The following is a 26,741-nucleotide window of genomic DNA, read 5'->3' on the forward strand; positions in this document are numbered from 1 at the left end:
GGGTGGGTCATTTCTGCTGTGGAAGGTGGATGGCATGCAATGTTATGCAGGAGGAGGGCATCATGGCGTTCCTGGCAGGAAATCCGTCAGATTATGCTCCTTGACAACTTGTGAAACCAGAGAAGTGGTGTATGAAATGACATGTCCCTGTGGGTTATCATACATTGGCCATACATCCAGATGTTTTAAAACCAGGCTGGTCTAACATAACCCATAAAAAAGAAATTGACATTCAGACTCATCATTGTGTTAAAGAGCAGCACAATTTTAATGATTTTGTGTGTTTTGTATTGAGCACATCTCTAGAACATTGAGGAGGGGGGATGTTAAACACATCTTTTACCAGCACGAGCAACGCTGGATTTTTTTTCCTTGATACATTGTAGCCTAAGGGACTGAATCAGCGTGTAGAATTGGTAGCGATCTACGGATAATCGACAGCTGATTTAACGTCATAACCTGGAAACAGATCTGGAGTTCTTTTTTAAACAGTGCGTCATTCTTGTGCCGTTGTGCACGGGAGGGCGGTGGAGTACTTCGCAATTTTTCAATCTCTGATGAAGCTTTACTAAGCAAAACAAGTACTGCAGGGCTCAGTCTTGGGCCCGCTCCTTTTCAACATATTCATAGGTGACCTAACTCAGGGGCTTCAAGGTAAGGTAACGTTATTCGCTGACGACGCCAAACTATGCAATATAGTGAGAGATGGCAATTCACCCGATAGTATGACACAGGACCTACATTTGTTGGAGCTTTGGTCCTCGACCTGGCAGCTGGACTTCAACGCTAAGAAATGCAAGATCATGCACCTCGGCAGCAGAAATCCGTGCAGAACTTACACCTTGAATGGTGAGACCTTAGCTAGAACTTCAACAGAACGAGACTTGGGAGTGATCATCAGCACAGACATAAAAACTGCTGATCATGTGGAGAAGGCTTCATCTAAGGCAAGACAGTTGTTAGGTTGCATTCGCAGGAGTTTCGTCAGCCAGAAGCCGGAAGTCATAATGCCATTATACAGAACCATGGTGAGGCCTCATTTGGAATACTGTGTGCAATTCTGGAGGCCACACTACCAAAAAGATGTGCTGAGAGTAGAGTCGGTGCAACGAATGGCCACCAGGATGGTCTCGGGGCTCAAGGATCTATCGTACGAGGAAAGGCTGAAAAATTTGCGGCTGTACTCACTCGAGGAACGTAGGGAAAGAGGAGACATGATCGAGACGTTTAAGTATATTACCGGCCGTATTGAGATGGAAGAAGAGATTCTCTTTCTCAAAGGACCCTCAGCCACAAGAGGGCATCCGCTCAAACTCAGGGGCGGGAAATTTCATGGCGACACCAGGAATTATTTCTTCACCGAGAGAGTGGTTGATCCTTGGAACGAGCTCCCGGTGCAGGTGATCGAGGCAAACAGTGTGCAAGAATTTAAGAGCAAATGGGATGCCCATGTGGGATCCCTTAGAGGGTTAAGCCAAGGGAACCTGTCACCAGGAGTGGGATCCCTAGGATAGTAGACTTGGGGGTGGGTCAGTAGAGTGGGCAGACCTGATGGGCTATGGCCCTTATCTGCCGTCATCTTCTATGTTTCTATGAGAGACATTTAAATACCTATGTAATGTAATGCGCATGAGTCAAGTCTCGTTTGAAAGGAAACTCTGCAATGAGAGGACATAGGATGAAGTTAAGAGGTGAAAGGCTCCGGAGTAATCCGAGGAAATACTTTTTTACGGAAAGGGTGGTAGATGCGTGGAACAGTCTCCCAGAAAAGGTGGTGGAGATAGAGATTGTGTCTGAATTTAAAAGGGCCCGGGATAGGCACTTGGGATCTCTCAGAGAGAGAAAGAGATAATGGTTACTGCGGATGGGCAGACTAGATGGGCCATTTGGCCTTTATCTGCCATCATGTTTCTATATTTCTCTGTTTCTTTCCCTCATCTTAGCCACTATTCCCCCATCTCCAGCCTCTTCCTTCTCTTACTTATGAAGAGGCAGGAAAGTCATGGGTGAAGAATCATCCATGTGAAAAAAGTTCCTACTTAGGGCTGTTAGAGATTCCTACACAGAAACTGTGTTAGCAAAATATCTGACCTCTATCACAAATACAAAACACAGACAGACCTTTACCTTGTAAAGAATAAGGGACCATGGATTAGAACTAGAAAGACGTTGACAAAACCTGAACTGGAAACCCTGAGAAAAATGTAATTCCTATTGCACTGTGCAAAATAAAAAGACATTAGAGATTACCATTTCCCAAAGCTAGCAGAGAAGATCCAGACTTCTAATCTAATCTAAACCTTAAGTTTATATACCGCATCATCTCCACGAATATGAAGCTCGACACGGTTTACAAGAACTTAAATAATAGGTAGAGAAGGAGGTTTACATGAACTTATATGTAGAAGGGAGGAAAAAGAGGGGAGGATAGAATTACAATTTGGTGAAAAGCCAAGTTTCAGACTTCCCACAAATGAATGATCAGGAGATAGGAGAAAGAGCTATAGGAACAAAACATTTTGTATCTTGCTTCCAGGCCAGAAATGGGACTTGACCAAAATCCAGTTTACAGTTTCAAAAAAGTACAAAGTAATATATTTAAAACAACATTTTTTTCACTAAATGCATACTTAAGCTGTGGCATTTATTACCAGAAGATGTGGTAAAAGCTGTTAATATTGTATTGGGGAAAAAAAAGTTTGGACAAGTTCCTGGAGGAAAACTTCTTGAAAAATATCAAAAAGCTGGGACAAAAGTCTGAACTATGTCATTGGAAGCCACAAGGGGACTTGCCAGAAATCTCAGTAGTCGTTGATTATTGAAATTTTCTTACAGAAATATGTGATTGTGTGTAATAATTTTTTGTATATATTTGATATTATAGATCTTTTCTTGTATATTAAATTGTATTATATGCTTCAGTCTATATTATTTTATATTGTAAACCACTAATACTGTATGCTGAGTGATAGATTTGATTTATTTGATATGAAAGTATGGTGTGTAATTGTCATATCCTTCCAGTAGAGGGCACCAGAATCTGTGACACCAGCTTTTACAAAGCTGCACTCAAGGTTTCTATAGAAGTCCTGTGAGTGTCGGAGCATTTTCCTCATCCAGCCTACGGTAGAAACCTCTACCGTGGTTTTGTGAAAGAAGCCCTAAGTCCTTTGATCTGTGCAGGGCTTGGGGATGGTTAACTTAGGTTCCCTCATCCCTTTCCAGTTTATACCTTTTATTTTATCAAAATAGTTTTGCCTCAAGGGTGAATTTCTTGATTTCTAGTGCAGAGTCTTGATCTAGAAGCAACCAAGCTGTAACCGGGCATTATAGTAAAATGGCACCATCCCTTCAGATCCCAAGTCCTCTTTCTGGCTCTTCCCTCTCTTTTACCCAACACATAGTACACTTTCTACATAGTAAATGATGGCAGATAAAGACCTGAACGGTCCATCCAGTCTGTCCATTAGTTATAACCATTACAAATACATGATTAAATTAACTTGTCTCTTCTTGGTATTTCTGGATCATAGACTAAAGTCCATCTGGTCTTGTCCTAGGTTTCAAATGCTGAAGTTGCCATCCAAGCTCACTCCAGCCTATCCAACCATCCTGTTTGCAGGATATCTACCATCTTCATGTTCCAAATTAGTGGAGTTCTCCTTGATGCCCACCCTACACCGAATTACCATATATGGGACACAGACCGTGTAAGTCTGTCCAATACCAGCCTTAGTTCTTTAATTTACATCCTTTGTTTTCTAATTAGAGATCCTCTGTTTATCCCACACTTTTTTGAATTCCATCTAGTTTTTCAATGGCTGCTAGCCTAGCCTATGTACATTTTTCTACTTCTGAAAAACCTGGGTGCTCTGGTTGGCTGTCCCTCTCACCTACCTCTACATATGGCCCTAAGATGCATTGCACCTGTGAATTTAACTGTGGGTCACTTCACCCAAGTCCTGCAGCCAAGAATCAACCTCACTGGATGCCACTTGTGACAGGGGTGAAGCAGATGGCTGTTATAAGGGAGTCTGCTAGGAGTGCTCTGTTTTTCATCTTATTGCAGCAGTTTTGCCGTTCTTTCTTTGCCTGCTGAGTAGGCCAATGCAAAAAGGCACTTTTGCCCCCAAACTTAGGAGCTTCTTCACTGTGGCAAACCTCCATTGTGGTTTTTGCTGCTGCTTCAAGTCAACTGGCCATTGCTGTTATACTTGAGTCAGAGAGTGAGTCTTCGCTCAGCCCTAGTGAACTAGATCTGCTCTTTTTGGTCTCATCAACTGTACTTTTGAGTTTCTCAGCCTAGTTTTCTAGGAAATAGGATACAAATATTTCCAGATGCTTCTAGATCAGTGTTCTTCAACCGCCGGTCCACAGACCAGTGCCGGTCCGCAGAAATTTCTTGCTGGTCCACAGGGCTGGCACATGCATCGGGCCTGAGACAGTGTTCTTCAGCTGCCAGTCTGTGGTGCGATCGATGCAGCGTTATCTTCAGGCTGGCTCCCTCTTCCTCAGTGCTGCAGTGCACAAAGCCGCGGGCAGCGACTCCTACATGTGTCCTGCGCCTGAACCAGATGCCTTCTTTCTAATGTCACGTCAGAGGGGAGGCTTCCAAATGAGGTGCAGGACACGCAAGGAGCCGCTGCCCGCAGCTTTGTGCACTGCAGCACTGAGGACGAGGGAGCCGGCCTGAAGATAACTGGGGGAGGCATAAATTGGCCAGGCGGGAGCAGGCCAGAAGAGAGGGAGACAACAAAGGTAGGGGGAATGATTTTAGTTTTAAATTTAGTGATTGAATTGTGTCAATTTTGAGAATTTGCATCTGCTGTCTGTATTTTGCACTGTTCAGGAAGAAATTACATTACATTAGGGACTTCTATTCCGCCTATACCTTGCAGTTCAAGGTGGATTACAAAAGAGCTAACTGGACATTTCCAGTGAAGTTACAACAGTTTTGGGTTTTTTTTGATTACAAGGGAGGAGAGGTACCTGGATTAATTCCGGAAGAACTTGCAAATTGGATATTAAATTGACTGTACGTTACTGTGTGATATAACAAATAGATTACAGTTAGAGTACAAATAAGATTACGTTACATTTCAGGGATCTGAATACTTGGTTGGTGTTTTGGGTAGGAAGAGATTATTTAAGTGGAGGTTTTGGGGGAGAATTTATCTAGGAGGAGGGGGAAGGGTTGGGTTAAGATAATTTGTTTCTATTTCTCTGGGGTTGTACCGCATGCAGAGTCTTTCATCTTAGGGTTTGGTTTGTATATATTAGTACTTTTAGTTTTTGGTCCTGTATTTGCTTAGGGGTTATCTGTTTTCTGGTAGGAATGAATGTTGAGAAGCACACAGTGTACTTTGCGTAGTTTAATTTTGTGGTTAATCATTGTGTTGTTACAATTAGTACTATTATAGGGGCAGGGTCTGGGGTGGAGATTGGGCAGAGATGGGCAGGGTCTGGCCCAGTGTTCTTCACCCGCCGGTCCGCGGACCGATGCCAGTCCACAAAATAATAATTTTATTTCCGCTGGTCTATAGGTGTCAAAAAATTGAAGAACACTGTTCTAGATGGACATAAGAGAAGAGGAACAAATTTCTAAAAATGCAACCAGAAGGGTTATGAGGATCATTTTTCCAAGTTTACTTTCGTTGTAAATGTGTTGTCATCTTTAAGGAAACCATTTTATAATTTCTTTGAGCCTATCCAGCTGCAAAGTTTCCTAAAGTTGCAGAACTCTTTGGGACCCATCCAAGTATGAAGTAAGTCAGACGTCCTTCTCTTTCTTCCTTAAATTGTTCATATTTTTTCCAGCTTCTAATGGATTTTCCTTTCTCTTGGGCTCTTTCTTGGCAACTATTTTTTTCTCTAAAATGCATCAGCACTGAATCTTGTATATATACTTGAAAGTGTGACGTGTACTTCTTAATGTTGCCACCAAAACTTTTATTTATTTTGACTGGAGTAGCAATACAGCAAATAACATACAATTGGAAAAAATAGGACAGGTTAAATTACAATTTCTGGTGGAATTCTGTATGTCATATATACAAAATGGAACTCACAATAGCAACGCAAAAAGGTTATGTGAGTAAATTTCAGAAAATCTGGGGACCATTAACAGATTTTTGTAATGAATGATTAATTTTTCCCATGATAAGATATTTGATTAGGGGGGAAATGGGTGGGCTTTACTTGTTGTTATTTCATAATACATGATTATTTGAATAGTTTCATAGTAATGATACTTCTATGTATTATTGAGGAGGGAGAGGAGGGGAGGGGAGGTTATTCTATTCAATAAGAATAATTTATATATTAGATTTCTTATATAACATTTAAAATATTACAGAATATTAATTTGTAATGAAATGTTATACTTAATGCATATATGAGAGTTAATCAAGTGTGTATCTTTAAGTTCATATGAGTTTAACTGCTACACTTGTTGTAACATGCAAAAATGAATAAAGAATTAAAAAAAAAATGTTGCCACCAGATAAGATATGTGTGAAGGCGTCTGTGCTAGGAGAGAAGCAAAAAACATGACACGTGAAATCATTGGTTATTATGGCATACAGGCCCTGATTCTCCAAAAGTGCGTCCCAATTTTAGGCAGCTGTAGACGTCCTACAGCTGTCTAATCAGCCAATCGGGATGCACATTTTTTTTAAAAAAATGCTCCCCAGGCAGGCCGCCCGGGAGAGGCGTCTTATACTAAACGCCGATTCTGTAACCGGCGTCTTTAGAGAATCAGGTTAAATTAGATGCGGCCGCTATACTTATGGCAGCAAGGGATCTCCCTGCTGCAATATGTATAGCGGCCGCGGTTGTTGCGGCCGCCTGTCCCATCACCGACAGGAGAATGCCTAACTCCTCCTGTCGGAACCCCGAGCCCCCTCCCCCCCAAACTCGTAATCGCCGACAGGAGGATGCCCAACTCCTCCTGCCGGAAAGCCCAACGACCCCCCGCCCCAACTAATCTCCCTCCCCCAACTAACCTTTCAATGTTGGTCAGCTGGATGGGTCTTGCTGCCGTCCAGCTGATGGGTCTGCCTCGTGGAAATGAGACGGCACGCCCCTTCCCGGCCCATCCCCGCTAAATCTAAGGCCTGATTGGCCCAGGCTAGGCACCTTGGCCAATCAGGCCTTAGGATTAGTGGGGATGGGCGGACCCACTATGCCTAAGGCCTGATTGGTCCAGGCTTCTACAGCCTGAGCCAATCAGGCCTTAGATTTAGCGGGGATGGGCCGGGAAGGGGCGTGCCGTCTCATTTCCACGAGGCAGACCCGTCGGCTGGACGGCAGCAAGACCCGTCCAGCTGACCAACATTGAAAGGTTAGTTGGGGGAGGGAGATTAGTTGGGGCGGGGGGTCGTTGGGCTTTCCGGCAGGAGGAGTTGGGCATCCTCCTGTCGGCGATTACGAGTTTGGGGGGGGAGGGGGTTCCGGGGTTCCGACAGGAGGAGTTGGGCATCCTCCTGTCGGCGATTACGAGTTTGGGGGGGGAGGGGGTTCCGGGGTTCCGACAGGAGGAGTTGGGCATCCTCCTGTCGGCGATTACGAGTTTGGGGGGGAGGGGGTTCCGGGGTTCGGGGTTCCGACAGGAGGAGTTGCGCATTCTCCTGTCGGTGATGGGACAGGTGGCCGCTATACTTTATTGCAGCAGGGAGATCCCTTGCCGCGATCAGTATAGCGGCCACGTCTACTTACAATGTAGACCAGCATTTTGCTGGCCTACATTTTAAGCGTCTCTTCCTCTACTAGGGAGACGCGTAGGGCCGCCTAAGTTCGCCTAAGGCCTGTAGGCGAGCTTAGGCATCTTGTGGGTCTCCCTAGGCTCCCGGAGGCGCCTTCAGGCCTGCCTGGGGAGCATTTTTTTAAAAAAAACGTGCATCCCGATTGGCTGATTAGACAGCTGTAGGACGTCTACAGCTGCCTAAAATCGGGACGCGCTTTTGGAGAATCAGGGCCACAGTGTACAAACTGTTTAACTGTTAACATCCTTCAAAGAAGTCTCAAATGCAGCTGATGGTATTCACTACCTTTCCAAGCAAACTATGGACAACCTGAGAGACTGTCCCTTGTCACACACTTTCAAATGTATATATTAGATTTCCAGTGTTTGTGGATTTTTGAGAGAAAAACAAATTTCCATGCTTTATGAATCAACCCTTGGCATATCTGGACAAGTTCCCTGATAAGGTATTGTGTCTTTGCATTATATTCTTAATCCTATAAATAAATAATGGAAAGATTGCTGGATTCTAGATGTAATTTACTTAGATTTCAGGAAAGCCTTTGATACGGTTCCTCATAGGAGGCTGTTGAACAAACTTGAAGGGCTGCAGTTAAGACCCAAAGTGGTGAACTGGGTCAGAAACTGGCTGTCGGACAGACGCCAGAGGGTGGTGGTTAATGGAAGTCGCTCGCAGGAAGGAAAGGTGAGTAGTGGAGTCCCTCAGGGTTCAGTGCTGGGGCCGATCCTGTTCAATATGTTTGTGAGTGACATTGCTGAAGGGTTAGAAGGAAAAGTGTGCCTTTTTGCAGATGATACCAAGATTTGTAACAGAGTAGACACCAAAGAGGGAGTGGAAAATATGAAAAAGGATCTGCAAAAGTTAGAGGAATGGTCTAATGCCTGGCAACTAAAATTCAATGCAAAGAAATACAGAGTAATGCATTTCGGGATTAATAATCGGAAGGAACCGTATATGCTGGGAGGTAAGAAGCTGATATGCACGGATCGGGAGAGGGACCTTGGGGTGATAGTGTCCGAAGATCTAAAGGTGAAAAAACAGTGTGACAAGGCAGTGGCTGCTGCCAGAAGGATGCTGGGCTCTATAAAGAGAGATGTAGTCAGTAGAAGGAAGAAGGTATTGATGCCCCTGTACAGGTCATTGGTAAGGCCCCACTTGGAGTATTGTGTTCAGTTTTGGAGACGTATCTGGCGAAGGACATAAGAAGACTTGAGGCTGTCCAGAGGAGGGCGACGAAAATGATAGGAGGCTTGCACAAGAAGACGTATGAGGAGAGACTGGAAGCCTAGAGGAAAGGAGAGACAGGGGAGATATTATTCAGACCTTCAAATACTTGAAGGGTATTAACGTAGAACAAAATCTTTTCCAGAGAAAGGAAAATGGACCAGAGGACATAATTTGAGGTTGAGGGGTGGTAGATTCAAGAGCAATATTTGAAAATTCTACTTTACGGAGAGGGTGGTGGATGCCTGGAAAGTGCTCCCAAGAGAGGTGGTGGAGAGGAAAACGGTGACTGAGTTCAAAGAAGTGTGGGATGAACACAGAGGATCTAGAATCAGAAAATAATATCAAATATTGAAGAACTAAGGCCTGTACTGGGCAGACTTGCATGGTCTGTGTCTGTATATGGCCGTTTGGGGGAGGATGGGCTGGAGAGGGCTTCAATGGCTGGGAGGGTTTAGATGGGCTGGAGTAAGTCTTAACAGAGATTTCGGCAATTTGAACCCAAGCACAGTACCGGGTAGAGCTTTGGATTCTTGCCCAGAAATAGCTAAGAAGAAAAAAATGTAAAAAAATGAAATTGAATCAGGTTAGGCAGACTGGATGGACCATTCAGGTCTTTATCTGCCGTCATCTACTATGTTAAAAGCCTTACTGGAGACCCAGGCTACCTAAACATTCAGGGAGGTGGTTTGGGGTAGGTCTGAGAATTCCTATCAAGGATAAGCATTTATGCCCTTTGGGGTCAAATCCGTAATAGCAGCTGAGGACAGGTGGTAGAAGCCTGAGATGCACTGGGAGGGGCCTAAATACCATTAGCCAATCAGCACTCAGATGCACCAAGCAGAGCTGCCATTTTGAAGAGGTGGGTCTTCAGGCCAGAGGGAGTGGGCATCCCTCCTGCCGATCCTGTTCTGTGAGGGTGCTTGGTGGAAGGGGAGACAGAGTTGCTTTTGTGTATCACATAGGGTTCGTGGTGGCTGTTACAATGATCGGTAGCAGCCATGGAGAACTTTTCTGCATCAGGAGGACTGCTTTCTGTGCCAGTAAGAGTGCTTTTGTGCATCAGAACCTGATTTGCAAAAGATATTGGTATTGTATATTTTTTTTTTATTTCTAGCTCTGGACTCCGCCCCCCTTGCTGGTACATGCACTATAAAAACATCCACTTTGCGGCGCACGCTATCTATCACTGAAGGCTTGGACACCTTGCACAGCACTTTTAGTTGTTATTATTTTAACTACTAAGTTACTTTTATCATTTTTATTGAAGTTATTTTACCTATGTTTTAATTGTTTTCTCCTACAGTTCCTTCCAAGACCCTTCTGCCGCCGCGCAGCGATGGCCCGCTCTGGACTCCGCCCCCCTTGCTGGTACATGCACTATAAAAACATCCACTTTGCGGCGCACGCCAAAGGAGCGCGCTTAAGGAGCATTTAATGCTCCTTAATGCGCTCCTTTGTGCGCTACTACAGTGCGCTTTTTTGAACCCTAAGACATCATCACTTTGGTCCACTGATTCTATTTACTTTCCTAAAACATTTCCCCTATCTTTAAGACCAAAGTCTACCTCTACTTTTGCTATTAATCATTTGGTCCCTGACTTAACTTTAATCAAAATGGACAATCTTATCTCTCCTATATCTGTTTTATGGGGTCACAGACCCTATAATACAGTCAATCTTTCAACAAATCCCCACTATCCTGAACTTAAGACAATTCCTTTAACTTTACCCAAAAACACTGTTTCTGACCATATTTCTCCTCCAACAGCTTCAAAAAGTTTGTTATTCAATATAGGATTAATTAATGTCCGATCAGTAAAAACCAAACACCATTTAATTAAAGATGTAATTTCTCAATACTCCTTTGACGTTCTATGCCTAACAAAAACTTGGCTCAAGGAAGGTGAGGAAGCCTACCTTTCTTATTGCTGCCCCACCGGATTCTCATATCTATTCAATCACCGTCATTACAAACGCGGCGGAGGATTAGCTGTTATTTTCCGTACATCTTTACTAATTGGTATTGATTATTCCTCTTCTAGCTCTCCCATTGAATACTTACAATTTTCCTTTCAAACCAAGCCTAAGCTTGATGTTTTACTTCTGTATTTGCCCCCCCCCCAGTCAATAGTGAAAACATAACACAATTACAATCTCTCCTATTTGACTTCGGTTCTTCCACTTTGAACCCTTTAATTTTAGGTGATTTCAATATCCATTTTGATGATCCCAATAACACTCAAACTAAAAATATTCTATCACACATTGATCATTTAGATTTGTTCCCTCTTATATTAGCTCCAACTCACTATTTAGGACACTCCATTGACATGGCACTTATTCCAATACTCCAAACAGACAACTACTCTTTTAATTTCAGCCAATCAGTTCCTTGGTCGGATCATTACTTGATATCAATATCTTATTTTCTCAGAGCTATAAAACCTCAAATTTATAAAAAAAACAATTAAATTTAGAGATCTCGATAAACTCTCGTTCGAGACTATTTCCACTGCATATTCTTCAGATTTTTCTGTCTTTTTCTCCTCTTCATTGGATGATTCTCTTCAACTTTGGACTGCGAACATTTGTCGTCTTTTAGATACAGTTGCACCTCTTCAAACTAAAACAATTCCAGCAAGGAAATCTACCAACCCTTGGTACACAGCAGAACTCAAACTCATTAAACAACAATTAAGATCTCTTGAACGAAAATGGAGAAAAAATAAATCATTGTGTAATTTAGAATTATTTAAAGATCATTCTAAATTTTATAAATCAAAAATAAATCAGGCTAAAACAAAATTTTATTCGGGATTGATTCAAAAAGCTACTAATTCTTCTACTCTCTATCGTATACTAAATTCTATCACATACTTTAACAAACGGAAAAATCATGAAGGTGAACTTAACCTCTCCGCTCAGGAACTAGCTACTTATTTTACCGAGAAAATTGATAAGATCAGATCCACTTTTACTTTAAATTCACCTGATCAAACGCAAATTGAGTCTAGTGTACTATCCTCAAAATGCTCCACTTTTAACATTCCTAATCTAACAGAGATAAAATCCACTATTAACTCTATTAATATAAAAGGTTCTCAAATCGACTCAGTTCCTCCTTTTTTTCTTAAGCGATTTTTTAGGATCCTCGGTCCTGCAATTCTTACCTTGGTTAGTGAAAGTCTAAAACAAGGCATCGTCCCCAAAATTTGGAAACATTCTATCATCTATCCTATTATTAAAAACCACAAAACTAGTGCAGAAGACAGGTCAAATTACAGACCTATTGCCAACCTACCATTTTTGTCAAAATTAACTGAGAAGATAGTATTTAATCAGATTTCAGACTTCATTGAAAAAACTAATATTCTCCACCCAAACCAAACTGGCTTCAGACAACATCACTCTACCGAACACTCACTAATAGGCATGTCTACTATAATTCATTATTTCTTAGACCATCATCAGTCTGTTCTGTTAATCTCATTAGATCTTTCATCTGCCTTCGACACGATCGATCATGAATTATTACTACATAGACTTCAATCAATAGGAATCACAGACCAAGTGCTCTCTTGGTTTCAATCATATTTTTCAGATCGTTCCTCTTCAGTTTGTTTTAATAACACTACTTCTAATACTTTCACTTCTGTAAATGGCGTCCCACAAGGCTCCATACTATCTCCACTTTTATTTAATATATTTCTTGCTCCATTATTAACTCTATGCCAATCAATTGGCTTTAATGTCTTCGCTTACGCTGATGACATTCAACTTTTACACCCCATAGATATTGATAACCCTTTAGATACTTCAGAGATTAATGCAAAATTAGAGAAAATACATTTTTGGTTAAATAATAACAGGCTTGCATTAAACATTAATAAATCCAATGTATTACTGTTTCCTTGGAAAGATAATCCAAAGCTTAAATTTCCGATCTCTATCAAGGACCATCCCTTACAAGAGGTAGACAATATTAAAATATTAGGCGTCATCTTTGACCATAAACTATCCTTTCATAACCATATCAGCAATGTCATAAAGTCATCTTTCTTTAGGCTTCGTCAAATCCGATCTGTTGCACAATTCCTTAACAATAATTCTCTTAATATTCTTATCCACTCTCTCATTATTTCAAAGATTGATTACTGTAATGCACTTTTTAAAGGCATAGCTCAAAAGGAAATCAAACGTTTACAGATCATACAAAATACTTCTATTAAGCTCATTTTCAAAGCCAAAAAATTTGACCATGTTACTCCACTCCTTAAGGAAGCCCATTGGCTTCCTGTTGTTCATAGAATCATATATAAACTTAGTTTGCTCACTTTTAAATCTCTTTCTTTTAAAACTCCGGCTTTTATTTATAAATTATTAATCCCTTACACAACGAATAGAACACTAAGATCTACTGAACAACATTTGTTGACAATTCCATCTCTTAAAATCATAAATACACGACGCCAATATATTTTTTCTGTTACTGCACCCCAAACCTGGAATTCCTTACCCTACCATTTGAGACAAGAAACCAACTTAGAAAAATTTAAAAGTAACCTGAAAACTTTTTTATTCATTGACGCCTTTATAAGTCAACAATAATTTCATTATAAAATAATTCCAAAACTTTGTTTTACCCCTGCCTTATGTACCTTCCCTAAATGTTTTCCCCATCTTTATATTATAATGTAACTTCTAACCCTTCTCTTTCCTAAGTGTTTCCAGTATTGTCAAATTTGTCATTAGTTTAGTCAATATTCTTTAATGTATCACTTTTTAATTTGTAATTTTATTATGTACATCGCTTTGAATTAAGATAAAGCGATTAATCAAATCTGAATAAACTTGAAACTTGATAGTATTTTCATGGGTTGGTCTCCAATAGTGCTCTGGATTGCAACAAGTTCTTTTTAAATCTGCTAACTCTTTAGTATGCCATGGAGATCGATGTGTATCGGATTTGGCTTTGCTGGAGCATCTGCTGTAGAACATACCAGTAATAAGGGATACCAATTGTCGAAAACAAAGGAACAATTGAATTCCAAAATATATAAGAATCAATCCTTTTCTGTATTAATCTAACATATATACATGTAACATTTGAAAGGCTATGTGCTTGAACATGAGCCTCACTATGTTCTTTGTATGGCTGAATACCGGGAGGCAGATTAGTGGGTCTCTGTTGGCCAATAATGGGCCATTCACAGGAACAATATCAATCCTAAAGAACAACTCTATTCTCTTCTGAAGGGGTTCAAATCCTTGCCTAATGCAGGTATAAAGTGGAGAAAAAAAGACCTCAGTAGCTACAGTTCAATGCTCAATTCGAGCAGAAGCTTGAAGTAGTCAAACACACATCCTTGAAAATAAGCGGAACCAGAAGACAGGATATGTTTTCGGTTATAGCACCTTTTCTCTGGAACGCCATTCCTCAATTTATTAGAAACGAAAAAGACCTTGTCTCCTTTAAAAAATCCCTAAAAACTTATCTCTTCAAAGACGCTTTTAATCTATGATTTCCTCAGCCAAATTTTTTTTTTCTCTCTCTTAACTGTTTAACTTACTATTTTAAAGTCCTATTTCCCCTTATGTTATTTTCCCTTTTATGTTTTTCAACTCCTTAAACAAAATTGTAACTTTTTCCTTCTTTCCTTCCCGACTCATGTATAGTCTTATTTAGTTTATCCTTTATTTGTTATTTTATTAGTTGTTATATTTTAATTTGTATTGTACATCGCTTAGGAAATTAAATAAGGAATTTATCAAGCATTAATAAAACTTGAAACTTGAACTTGAAACCTTAATCATAGGCCAAAAAAACCTCCAACTCTTTGACATTCTTTTCACAAGGCAGAAATTTGAACCTTCCACGAGGAACTTTGGTCAAAAACTCTCTCAACTCTACCAGTGTGGCAAAATATTATCCAAAAGTGCAAATAAAGCAGAGCACGATAGTATGAAGGGTCCCAACACGTTGTGATAAAAACATCACACCCAAAATGAGGCAATCCCAAAAAGAAATTTTCCAGTTCTGCTTTTTTCAAGCACAAAAATAAAACATTTCTGCACAAGCAAAATGCTACCAAATGCATACTCCTCTTATCCGTGTGTCTGTCCTGCAGGTTCCACACCCAACAACGTGCCACAATCCTCCAACAGCTTCAGCCTCACAAGCGTGTATACGAGCACTCTCCTCCAATGTCACCCAACCAGTCTCTGCGCTGCACCCCACAAAAACTCCAGCAATAGCCACACCAGCTTGACCAACTCCCTACAGCAGGACTGCCCAAGTCCAGTCCTCGAGATCTACTTGCAGGCCATCCACCATAAACATGCATGAGAGAGATTTGCATATCAAGAAGGCAGTGCAGGCAAATTTCTCTCATGCATATTCATTGTGGATATCCTGAAAACCGGGCCTGCCACTAGATCTCAAGGACCAGACTTGAGCAGCCCTGCCCTACAGGCTTCAGGGGAGAATTAATTAGAAAAAATACTAACGTGGCTGCTAACACTCACAGGAACCTCAACTTGATCTGGATGCTACTCTGGGATAATGAGAATTTTCATTTGTACTGTTACTCAAACTTTATAATATCAAAAGCTCTTCATGAAACCACAGAATCGCAGGAGTATGCACAACTCATTTGGGCTCCCTTCAACTGTTTTGGGAATATTCAGGAATTGACCCTTTGTGGGAAGCTTAAAGGAAGCTTACATTAGAATATGGGTCTCAGAGATGGATTACTGCACAAAGTGACTCAGTGATGGAGGTGCCTACCCACCCCTTCCTTAGGCCTTAGCGTATACAAGGGGTGGTCCTCACTAAAGAGTTTTCTAAGCAAGGACCACGTCAGGCCTGTTCAGTAGATTTCAACTACTGGAAAAGGAGGCAGGCACTAGGAAAGGTCCCCTCTTTTTTCTCCTGCCCCCAATCTAAAACATTTGTAATGAAACTCTTATGATATTGTAATGTAATGTAATTTATCCCAGGACAAGCAGGCAGCATATTCTTGACTGATGGGTGACGGCACCGACGGAGCCCCGGTACGGACAATTTTAGAGTGATTACACTCTAAGAACTTGGAAAGTTCAAGCAGGCCGCACCGCGCACGCGCGAGTGCCTTCCCGCCCGATAGAGGCGCACAGTCCCCAGTTTCTTAGTTTCCGCGGAGCTAAGAAGACGCACTTTCAACGGCTGTTGAAAACTTTTTTCTCATTCGCCTTCCCGCTCGCGTAAACCTTTTCGGAATTTGTATTTCCCTTTTTTCTTTTCTTTTTTTAATAATAAAAAAAAAAAAGAATTTTCTTTTTTTTTTCCTCTCTTTTTCGGGTTCGCCCCGGCGGGGCCTGCTGCCACCATCGAGGCCTCGGCCTTCGATTTGGCAGAAGCCGTTTTCACGTTCATGCCCCCCCAACCCGGTTTTAAGAAGTGCCAGCGGTGCGCAAGGCCCATTTCCCTCACTGACCCGCACAACTGGTGCTTACAGTGCCTGGGTCCTGACCATCGGGCGTCCACCTGCACCCGCTGTGCCACTCTCAAAAAGAGAACGTTAAAAAACCGCCAGATCCAACAGCAACTTTTATTTGGTACCGAGATGTCGGATTCGGCGGCACCGGTCCCGACTTCGGCCCCGACACAGTCGGCACCTACCTCATCGATGCCACGCGACACCGTGCCGGCGTCGCATCCCTCAGGTAAGCCGGCTAAGAAGCCTTCCCCGCTGGAGCGTCCTCCGGTCTCAGTGGCAGCGAGCCCAATCCTGCCGACCTCGAGGCGCCCGCGGATGCGCTCCGCTCCGATTGAGGTTAGCCCTTCGACCTCGGGTTCCTCTTCGGAGTGTAGAGCGGCACCAAAGGTACCGCAGAAGAAAAAAGCGGTACCGGTGCCTTCGCTGGACAAGCGAATTGCCGCCGTCCTGCAAATACAGCTCAAAGAGCAATTGCAGCAGCTCCTGCCTGCTCTTCTGACACCGAGCCTTCCAGTCCCGGTCCGGTCTGAGCTACCGGTACCGGCAGTGGAACAGCCTCTTTTATCGGCATCCACTTTGTCGGTACCGGTACAAACAGCTTCCTCGGTATCCATGCCATTTTAGCTCCGGAACCGAGGTCTTTACACCAGGCGGTGCAAACTTCGGCACCGGCACGCCCGATGACATCTCCCGGTACCGTTTCTCAGAGGTCTGGTAAGTCAACTCACAAAACTCGACACCTAGAACCCTCCACACCGGAGTCACGGGACCGTAGCTTTCAAGTGAGGGACCCTGATCTGTGGGGTGATTCAGAGGAGCCTTTCCTCTCTGAGGGAGAGTGTTTGTCAGGGGACGAGGATCCTTCTGGTTTAGATCCATCCTCCAAACCTGATGCAACTTCTTTCACCTCTTTTCTCAAAGAGATGTGCGACTCTCTCTCTATTCCCTTGGAGGCTGAATCCAAAAAATCCAAGGCATTTCTCGATGCACTGGACTTTGACCAGCCTCCAAGGGAATTCTTAAAATTGCCTCTCCATGATATTTTGCGAGAGACTTTCTATAAAAATCTAGAGACACCTTTGACCATTCCAGGAGCTCCTCGCAAACTGGACTCCTTATATAAGGTCATACCTATTCCGGGCTTTGACAAACCGCAACTCCCCCATGAGTCTTTACTGGTAGAATCTACTTTAAAGAAATCCACGGGGGCTAGTGTGTACGCCTCTGTCCCTCCTGGCAGAGAAGGTAAGGCCATGGATAAGTTTGGCAAACGGTTGTATCAGAATGCGATGCTAGCTAATAGATCTGGGAACTATGCTTTCTATTTTTCGTTCTACCTTAAGCATCTCATTCAGACTTTGTCAACTTTTGAGAAATACCTCCCTGACCGTAAAAAATCTGCCTTTCGCCAAACTTCTTCATCGCTCTTACAACTTCGTAAGTTCATGGTCAGATCAATCTATGATACCTTTGAGCTGACCTCTAGGGCCACGGCTATGTCAGTGGCCATGCGGCGACTGGCCTGGCTTAGAGTTTCAGAACTCGATGTCAATCACCAAGATCGCCTGGCCAATGCACCTTGCTTGGGGGATGAGCTGTTTGGAGAATCCATGGACTCCACTACCCAAAAGCTCTCAGCTCATGAGACTCGGTGGGACACTCTCCTTAAAACAAAAAAGAAAACCCCACCTACCAGGCCTTTTCGCCAACAGTCGGCCTACCAGCGTAATTTGTGGCTCTTCCTTTACCACAGGCCCCGCAGCAACCCAGGCGTCAGAGGCAACAACAGAGGCAAGCTGCTAGACCAGCACAGCAGCAACAACAGGTGAAGCCTCCCCCTTCACAAAAATCCACTCAACCCTTTTGACGTGGTTCTCCAGGACATAGCCAGTCTCCATCCTGCCGCCCACCTTCCGCAGCCCATAGGACGACGCCTTACTCTTTTCATAAGCCGTTGGGAAACCATCACCTCGGATCAGTGGGTCCTCAACATCATCCGCCACGGCTACTCTCTCAACTTTCAGACACTTCCTGCCCAAAGTCTGCCAAGAGAGTCTGCTTTGAACACTCCTCAGGTTTCACTCCTTCTTCAGGAGGTTCAATCCCTCCTCCTTCTGAACACCACAGAGGAAGTTCCTCTAGATCAAAAGGGGCAGGAATTCTACTCCCGTTATTTTCTAGTTCCCAAAAAAACAGGAGATCTCAGATCCATCCTAGATCTTCGCGATCTCAACAAATGCTTGGTCAAAGAGAAATTCAGAATGCTCTCTTTACCCTCTTCTCAATCAAGGCGAATGGCTATGTTCCCTCGATCTCAAAGAAGCATACACTCACATACCGATCAATCTGGCCTCCAGACAGTACCTACGCTTCATGATCAATCGTTGTCATTACCAGTACAAGGTGCTACCCTTCGGTCTTGCCTCCTCTCCAAGAGTGTTTACCAAATGTCTGATTGTGGTGGCTGCTTTTCTACGTTCCCACCACCTTCAGGTGTTTCCTTACCTGGACGATTGGTTAATAAAGGCCAATTCATCTCAGACAGTACTCCAGGCCACCAACCAGACCATTCTATTTCTATGTTTGCTGGGGTTCGAGATCAATCTACCCAAATCTCATCTCATCCCCACTCGGAGACTTCAATTCATTGGAGCAATCTTGGACACAGTCCTCATGAGAGCGTTTCTGCCGTCCAACCGTCTTCAAACGTTTCAATCTCTATGTCAGCAGGTGCTTCCACAACGTTCCATCTCTGCCAAGCAAATGATGATACTCTTGGGTCACATGGCCTCCACAGTTCATGTCACACCACTTGCACGTCTTCACCTGCGCACTCCTCAATGGACCCCTAGCTACCCAGTGGTCCCAAGCGATGGATCCTTGCTCACGTCACATATCTGTAACATCATCTCTTCGTCAGTCTCTACAATGGTGGTTGATATCCTCAAATCTCTCCAGAGGTCTTCTGTTCCATCTACCTCCTCATCAACTTGTCCTCACCACCGACGCCTCCCCTTATGCCTGGGGAGCTCATTTGAACGAGTTCCAAACTCAAGGACTTTGGACAGCTCAGGAAATGAAGCATCACATCAATTTCCTGGAACTCAGAGCAATGTTTTATGCCCTCAAGGCCTTCCAGCATCTTCTCTTTCCTCAAGTCCTCCTGCTGTGCACAGACAATCAAGTTGTGATGTACTACATCAACAAGTAGGGTGGGACAGGCTCTTGCCTCTTGTGCCAAGAAGCCCAGAAGATTTGGGCTTGGGCCACAGATCACCATCTATTCCTGAAAGCTATCTACATTCAGGGAGAACAGAATTCCTTGGCGGACAAGCTCAGCAGAATTCTCCAGCCTCACGAGTGGACACTCGATCCTTTAACTCTACAGTCCATCTTCGCTCAGTGGGGCACTCCTCAGATAGACCTCTTTGCAGCTCCTCACAATCACCAGCTGCCCCTATTCTGCTCCAGACTCTACTCTCCCCACCGTCTGGCAGCAGATGCATTTCTCCTCGATTGGTCCAATCTGTTCCTGTACGCTTTCCCTCCTCTGCCTCTCATGTTAAGAACCTTGTTCAAGCTCAAGAGGGAACGAGCCACCATGATTCTGATTGCTCCATGGTGGCCCAGGCAACATTGGTTCTCCCTTCTACTTCAACTCAGTTCCAGGGAACCTTTTCTTCTTCCACTGTTTCCTTCTCTGCTTACACAACAGCAGGAGACCCTTCTACATCCCAACCTCCAGTCTCTGCACCTGACAGCTTGGTATCTCTCGGGCTGACTTCGACTGATACTCTTTGTCTCAGCCCGTTCGCTCCATTCTGGACGCATCCAGGAAACCGGCCACTCTGCAATGTTACCTTCAGAAGTGGACTCGATTTTCTTCCTGGTGTCTTCTTCATCATTTTGATCCCACTTCCCTTGCAGTGGAGACGTTGTTGGATTATCTTTTTTCTTTGTCTGACTCTGGCCTCAAGTCTACTTCCATCAGAGTCCACCTTAGTGCTATTGCTGCTTTTCATGAGCCAGTCCATGGAAAACTCCTCTCAGCTCATCCCTTGGTGTCCAGATTCATGCGGGGTCTTTTCAATGTGAAACCACCTCTTAAAGCCCATCCTGTTATCTGGGATCTCAATATAGTTCTTTCCGCCTTAATGAAGCCTCCATTTGAACCTTTGGCTACCGCTTCTTTCAAGTTTCTCACTTGGAAGGTACTTTTCCTTATTGCTCTTACCTCTGCCAGGAGGGTCAGTGAGCTACATGCACTAGTTGCGGATCCACCTTTTACAGTCTTCCATCATGACAAGGTGGTTCTGCGTACACATCCAAAGTTTCTCCCTAAGGTTGTCTCTGAATTCCATCTCAACCAATCTATTGTTCTGCCTGTCTTCTTTCCAAAACCTCACTCGCATTCTGGAGAACAGGCTCTGCATACTTTGGACTGTAAGCGGGCTCTAGCTTACTATTTAGAGCGTACTAAGCCCCACAGATCATCTCCCCAACTCTTTCTGTCCTTTGATCCGAATAAATTAGGACGTCCTGTTACTAAACGTACGTTGTCAAATTGGCTTGCAGCGTGCATTTCATTTTGTTATGCTCAATCCGGACTGACACTGGAAGGTTCTGTCACGGCCCATAGAGTTAGAGCTATGGCAGCATCTGTGGCTTTCCTCCGTTCCACGCCTATTGAGGAAATCTGCAAGGCTGCTACATGGTCCTCAGTTCACACTTTTACATCTCACTATTGTCTGGATGCATTCTCCAGACGGGATGGACACTTCGGCCAATCTGTTTTGCAAAATTTGTTTTCCTAATGGCCAACCTACCTTCCATCCCTCTTTTTGTTAGCTTGGAGGTCACCCATCAGTCAAGAATATGCTGCCTGCTTGTCCTGGGATAAAGCACAGTTACTTACCGTAACAGGTGTTATCCAGGGACAGCAGGCAGATATTCTTGCGTCCCACCCACCTCCCCGGGTTGGCTTCTTAGCTGGCTTATCCTAACTGGGGACCGCGCGCCTCTGTCGGGCGGGAAGGCACTCGCGCGTGCGCGATGCGGCCTGCTAGAACTTTCCAAGTTCTTAGAGTGCAATCACTCTAAAATTGTCCGTACCGGGGCTCCGTCGGTGCCGTCACCCATCAGTCAAGAATATCTGCCTGCTGTCCCTGGATAACACCTGTTACGGTAAGTAACTGTGCTTTATTTCTTATATATCGCTAATCCGTTAGGTTCTAAGCGATTTACAGAAAATATACATTAGGGTGCATTAAAATTATAAGTAAGAAAGATACTTAGAAATTCCCTTACTGTCCCGAAGGCTCACAATCTAACTAACGTACCTGGAGAATAATAAAGAAGTGAAAAATAGAGATAGAGGAAAAAATAAGAAAATAAACATTCTAACAAGACTACATTGATCTAAAGTACTTTGGAAGGTTGAAGAGAGGAGAGAAAGGAATAGACGCAGAAGGGAGGAGCCGTTGAACAACAGAATGTCTTGCCCACAATGGTTAAAAGACTGGTAAACAGCATGGAGTCTATGACTGACAAGGTATTGGTCAACCAAAATGTTGCAAATGCTTTATTTTAAAATGAGGAGAATGTACAGGAGTGAGATTATGGGAAAAGTAGGCAGGTCATGTAAGCTCTTCCCTCCATCATTGTATCCATAGGAGGTTCGACATGACCCCTTGATTTGTTCATAGGAGATGGGTTCATCAGCGGCTGTGGTGTTGGCCAAGTCATTCTTCACCTATAAAAGAAATGAGAGTATTTGAGAGACTAATAAGAGATTGCAGGCATGCTGGAAAAAAAAAAAAAGTCTGTATTTCACACATCCAAAAAGGTAGTATGGTTTAATAGGAGGAAGACATGATCAAAGCCTCTTTTAGCAAATGGAAAGCAGACCCAAATGAAGAAAATAAGGATGAACAAGTTAGATGTTAAACAGTGGTAAGATAGGCTCAGAGAGACTCTGAAAAGCAACTTGCGTAAGGACACAAAAGTCGCTGATTCTCTATAGGATACCCAGTCTTTGCAGCCACCTAAGCGGCTTTTCAGAATCACACACAGGCATCCTATTATAGAAGTGCTTAACTCCGCTTAACCACCCCAATTCTCTAACTGGCATCCATGTCACAGATTGCAACTAGGGAATTTCCCTGCCATGATCAGTTGAGTGTCAGTGGCAGGGAACCCCTGAACCCCACGGCATGTCAGCTGGCAGAAGGGATGCCCAACCTCCCATTGCCACCCCTGAACCCCCCTCCCCCCCACACTGTCTGTGGCAGGAAGGATGCCCACTCCCTCCTGCTGGCACACCCAGACCCCCCATACCTTTAACAGGAAGGCTGGCCAAAGGGATGTCTACTCCCTCCGGCTGGCAGGCCTGCCTCTTCAGAATGGTGGGCCTTCCCCTTCCTGGCGCATCCTGGGATGCACTGGGGAGGGGCCTAAAGCCCTAATTGGCCCAGGCACCTGGCCAACCGGAGTCTTAGGGCCTCTTTCCAGTGCATTCTGGGATGCACTGGGAGTGGCCTAAGACTCCGATTGGTGAGATCCCTAAGGCCACTCCTTTCACTTTTCCTGCAATGACTTTAATCCCTTTGAAAAGAATTCTTCTGTTTGACCTTCAAACCAGGATGTCATAGCTTTCTTGACACCTTCATCACTTGAAAACTGCTGTCCTGGAGAGATTTTTTCAAAACTCGAAACAGGAAATAATACAAGGGAGCCAGGTCAGGACTGTAGGCTGGATGGTTCAGCTGCTGAAACCCACGTTCTCGGATGGCAAAGTGATCATTGTGTTGACATGTGGTTACGGTTGAATTGTGAGGCTTGAACTCCAGGAGCAAAAGTCCTTCATCATCCCAGAAGACAGTTGCCATTACTTTGCTTGCAGATTTTTCAGTCTTGAATTTTTTGGAGGTGGAGGGTGACTTGTGGTTCGACTGCATTGATTCCATTTGGACTCAAGATCTCTGTGGTAGACCCGTCTCGTTTCCAGTCACCAAACGATGAAAAAAGTTCACTTAGTCTCCAAGTCCTCCTGACAGCACTAGTGCCTCATGGCCTTCAGACATGGCATCAGCATTCTTGGAACCCATCTTGCACAAACCTTGGATATGCCCAACTTTCCATGAATTATTCTCCAAACCGTACCTGCCGAGATGCCCATTTCTTCAGCTATTTGGGAAACCTTAATTCATCTGTCTGACAAAATTAAATCCTCGACTTTCTTGCACATTTCTGTGGAAGTTGCTTCCACAGGCTATCCGGTGTGAGGGTCATCTTCAATTAACTCTCTACCCCACTTAAGCTGCTTGCTCCAAAATTTTACTTTGTAGGATAATGGGGACCATAAACTGCAGTCATACATTCATGGATTTCCTTTGGCTTTTTCCCTTCTTTTGTGAGAAATTTTATCACTGAACAGTGTTCCAAATCTAGCAGTTTCTTACTTGATTTGCATGCAGACTCTCCTGACATCCTCTCTCTTGGAATGTTAAGACTTGCACTGAGTCACAGCTATAATGCATGAGTAACCTTGAGACATGTCACAACATGCACAGACTTGTTTCAATATGCTTGCTACTTTCATACTAGAGAGCTGCACGGGAACGGGGATGACGGGAATCCCGCGGTTTCCCCCTTTGGGTCATGGGGATCCTGTGGGGACGCCCCCTAGGGTCGCAGGGATCCCGTGGGAACGCCCCTCGTGCTCTCAGGGATCCCGCGGGGTTCAATGCCTTTCCTATCTGCCCTGCTGCAAGGCCTCATCTTCCATTTTCTGCCTGCCCTGCTGCAGCACACATAGCCAATCGGAAGTCTTCCCCAATGTCAGCGCTGACGTCGGAGGGAGGGCTTAAGCAAAGCCCTCCCTTCATCCGACATCAGTGCTGACAACGGGAAGACTTTCGGTCGGCTGTGTGCGGCAGGGCAGGTAGGGAGAAGGCAGTGGCGTACCAAAGCGGGGGGCGGTCCGCCCCGGGTGCAGCCATGGGAGGGGGGGAGTGTGCACAGCCGGTCAGGTCCCCTTACCCTTGTGGCGCTTCCCCCGATTGACCGACAACAGGCTCGGCTGACAAACCTCCCTGTCCTGTCCGACCGGGCCTGTTCTGTTGTTGGTCGGGTGGGGAAGCGCCACAAAGGTAAGGGGCAGGGAGGGAGAAAGGGAGGAAAGGTGGAGTGGAGAAGAAAAGACGCTTAAGGGAAATGGGTAAAACTGAGGGGGGAGAAGGACGCTGAAAGTACTGGGGAAGACAAAGGGGTGGAGAAGGATGCTGAAAGGACATGGGGAGGACGGGAGGGGGGAGAAGGACGCTGAAAGCACATGGGGAAGACAGAAGGGGGAGAATGACCCTGAAAGGACATGGGGAAGAAGGACGCTGAAAGGACATGGGGAAGACAAAGGGGTGGAGAAGGACGCTAAAAGGACATGGGGAAGACAGGGGGGAGAAGGACACTGAAAACACATGTGGAAGACAGAGGGGGGAGAAGGATGCTGATAGGAAATGGGGAAGATGGGGGGGAGAAGGACACTGAAAGGAAATGGGGAAGAGAGAGTGGGGAGAAGACGCTGGCAGGGAAGAAGACAGAGATGCCAGACTATGGGGGGAGTGGAGGGAAGAAGATGGGTGCCAGACCAATTTGGAAGGGGGGAGAAAGGGAGAGGCACAGTAACAGAGCAAATGGAAGACGCAGAGAGAAGAGACAGTGGATGGAAGGAATTGAATGAGAACATGAGGAAAGCAGAAACCAGGCAACAAAGGTAGGAAATTTTTTTTTTTTTTTTTTTGCTTCAGGATAAAGTAGTATATTAGTTGTGTTGATAAAAATTTATAAACATTAGAGGCTCTGATAGAAACCCGTTTACAAAGTATGTATTCTTCCCAATTAATATTTCCAAATTAATAAAGTCTTTTTGCTTATTTTTAAATGGGTTTCTACCAGAGCCTTTAATTCAGTAGCATAATTAACTGAAATAACTATTTATGAAGTTTATAGGGATTGGCGGGGACGGAGGGGATTCCTCGCGGGGACGGGTGGAAGTCCTCACGGGGATGGGTGGGAGTCCTCACGGGGACGGGTGGAGACGAGTGGGATTTCTGTCCCCACGCAAATCTCTATTTCATACTCAGGTTGATAAATTATTGAACACCTCTCATACATATATGTTATACATTTATTTTTATGTTACCAATAAATTGTAACATATTTCCAGAATGTGGTCCTTGTTTGCCTCTATTACCAGGACTACAAGAGTCTAAGGAACACTTATGTGCAAATCATCCTCTAGACAAACTAGTTAGCCTATAACAAATAATTTGGGTAATTATATGTCCTCAAAGTTCCTACATAAGGGATTTTGCCTGGGATATTTAGTTCTCATTAGAAAGGTTTCCCTATAATGCCCACAGTGGCAAGCTGACCTGCTTTTTGTGACCCAAAAGCGATGATCGTACTGCTCACCTTCTCCACTGCCTCAAAGACACGAAGCAGGTTTAAGGCCAGAGCACCTTTGACTTCTTCTTCTGACCAGTTCCTACTGAGTAATTCTGCCACTAGATCGGGGTATTTGGAAACATCTTCCAGGCCCTCAGGAACACTGAAAAAAATTACACAGCCGCATCATAGAAACTACAGTTTAACAGTTTTATATACTGCAGATCAATAATCTTAGCATTTCACAGAAAGAATTAACTGTGAAGTGGAGGAGACCTTTTATTTACTAAACTCGATGGCTCACTGCACTGGGTAGCTTGAAGCAAGTAGCAAAATTAAAAAATACTATTAAACATCCAACTTATAATACCCACCTCTCACATCTCAATAGCATAAAGGGAATGGTAAAACCAGAGGACATAAATTGAGGTTGCGGAGTGGTAGACTTAGAAATAATGTTAGGAAATACCTGGAATGCCCTCCTGAGGATGGTGGTAGAGATGAAGATGATGTCAGAATTCAAAAAAATTTGGGGATGAACATAGAGGATCTCTAATTAGAAAATGAATTGATTAACATTAATTGAATAACAAGGGCCGTTACTAGGCAGACTTGCACAGTCTGTGCCCCGTATATGGCAATTTGGTTTAGGATGTGTTTTTCACTGCTGCTCCCGGTGTTATCTTCTGGCTGGCTCCCTCCTCCTCACTGACGCAGTGTGTACAAAGCCGCGGGCGATGGCTCCTCGCGCATCATCCAGAAGTATTCCCTCTGACACAACATCAGAGAGAAGGCTTCCAGTTCAGGCGTAGGATATGTGTAGGAGCCG

The 26,741-nt window shown here is 44.0% G+C and overlaps 1 protein-coding gene across 1 annotated transcript in view; it reads right to left on the reverse strand.

Annotated features, from left to right (window-relative positions):
• Positions 1 to 22,020: 22,020 nt before the first annotated feature.
• Positions 22,021 to 26,741, reverse strand: part of DPEP1 (dipeptidase 1) — a 62,838-nt gene continuing 58,117 nt past the window's right edge. Inside the window, exons 9-10 of the mRNA XM_033943738.1 lie at positions 25,940 to 26,075; positions 22,021 to 22,220 (exon numbers count right to left, since the gene is read on the reverse strand). Coding sequence (XP_033799629.1) covers positions 22,050 to 22,220; positions 25,940 to 26,075 — 307 coding nt within the window. The 3' untranslated portion in view covers positions 22,021 to 22,049. The remainder of the gene's footprint in view (positions 22,221 to 25,939; positions 26,076 to 26,741) is intronic.

The sequence above is a fragment of the Geotrypetes seraphini genome, chromosome 4, assembly GCF_902459505.1.
Source record: "Geotrypetes seraphini chromosome 4, aGeoSer1.1, whole genome shotgun sequence".
NCBI lineage: Eukaryota > Metazoa > Chordata > Amphibia > Gymnophiona > Dermophiidae > Geotrypetes > Geotrypetes seraphini.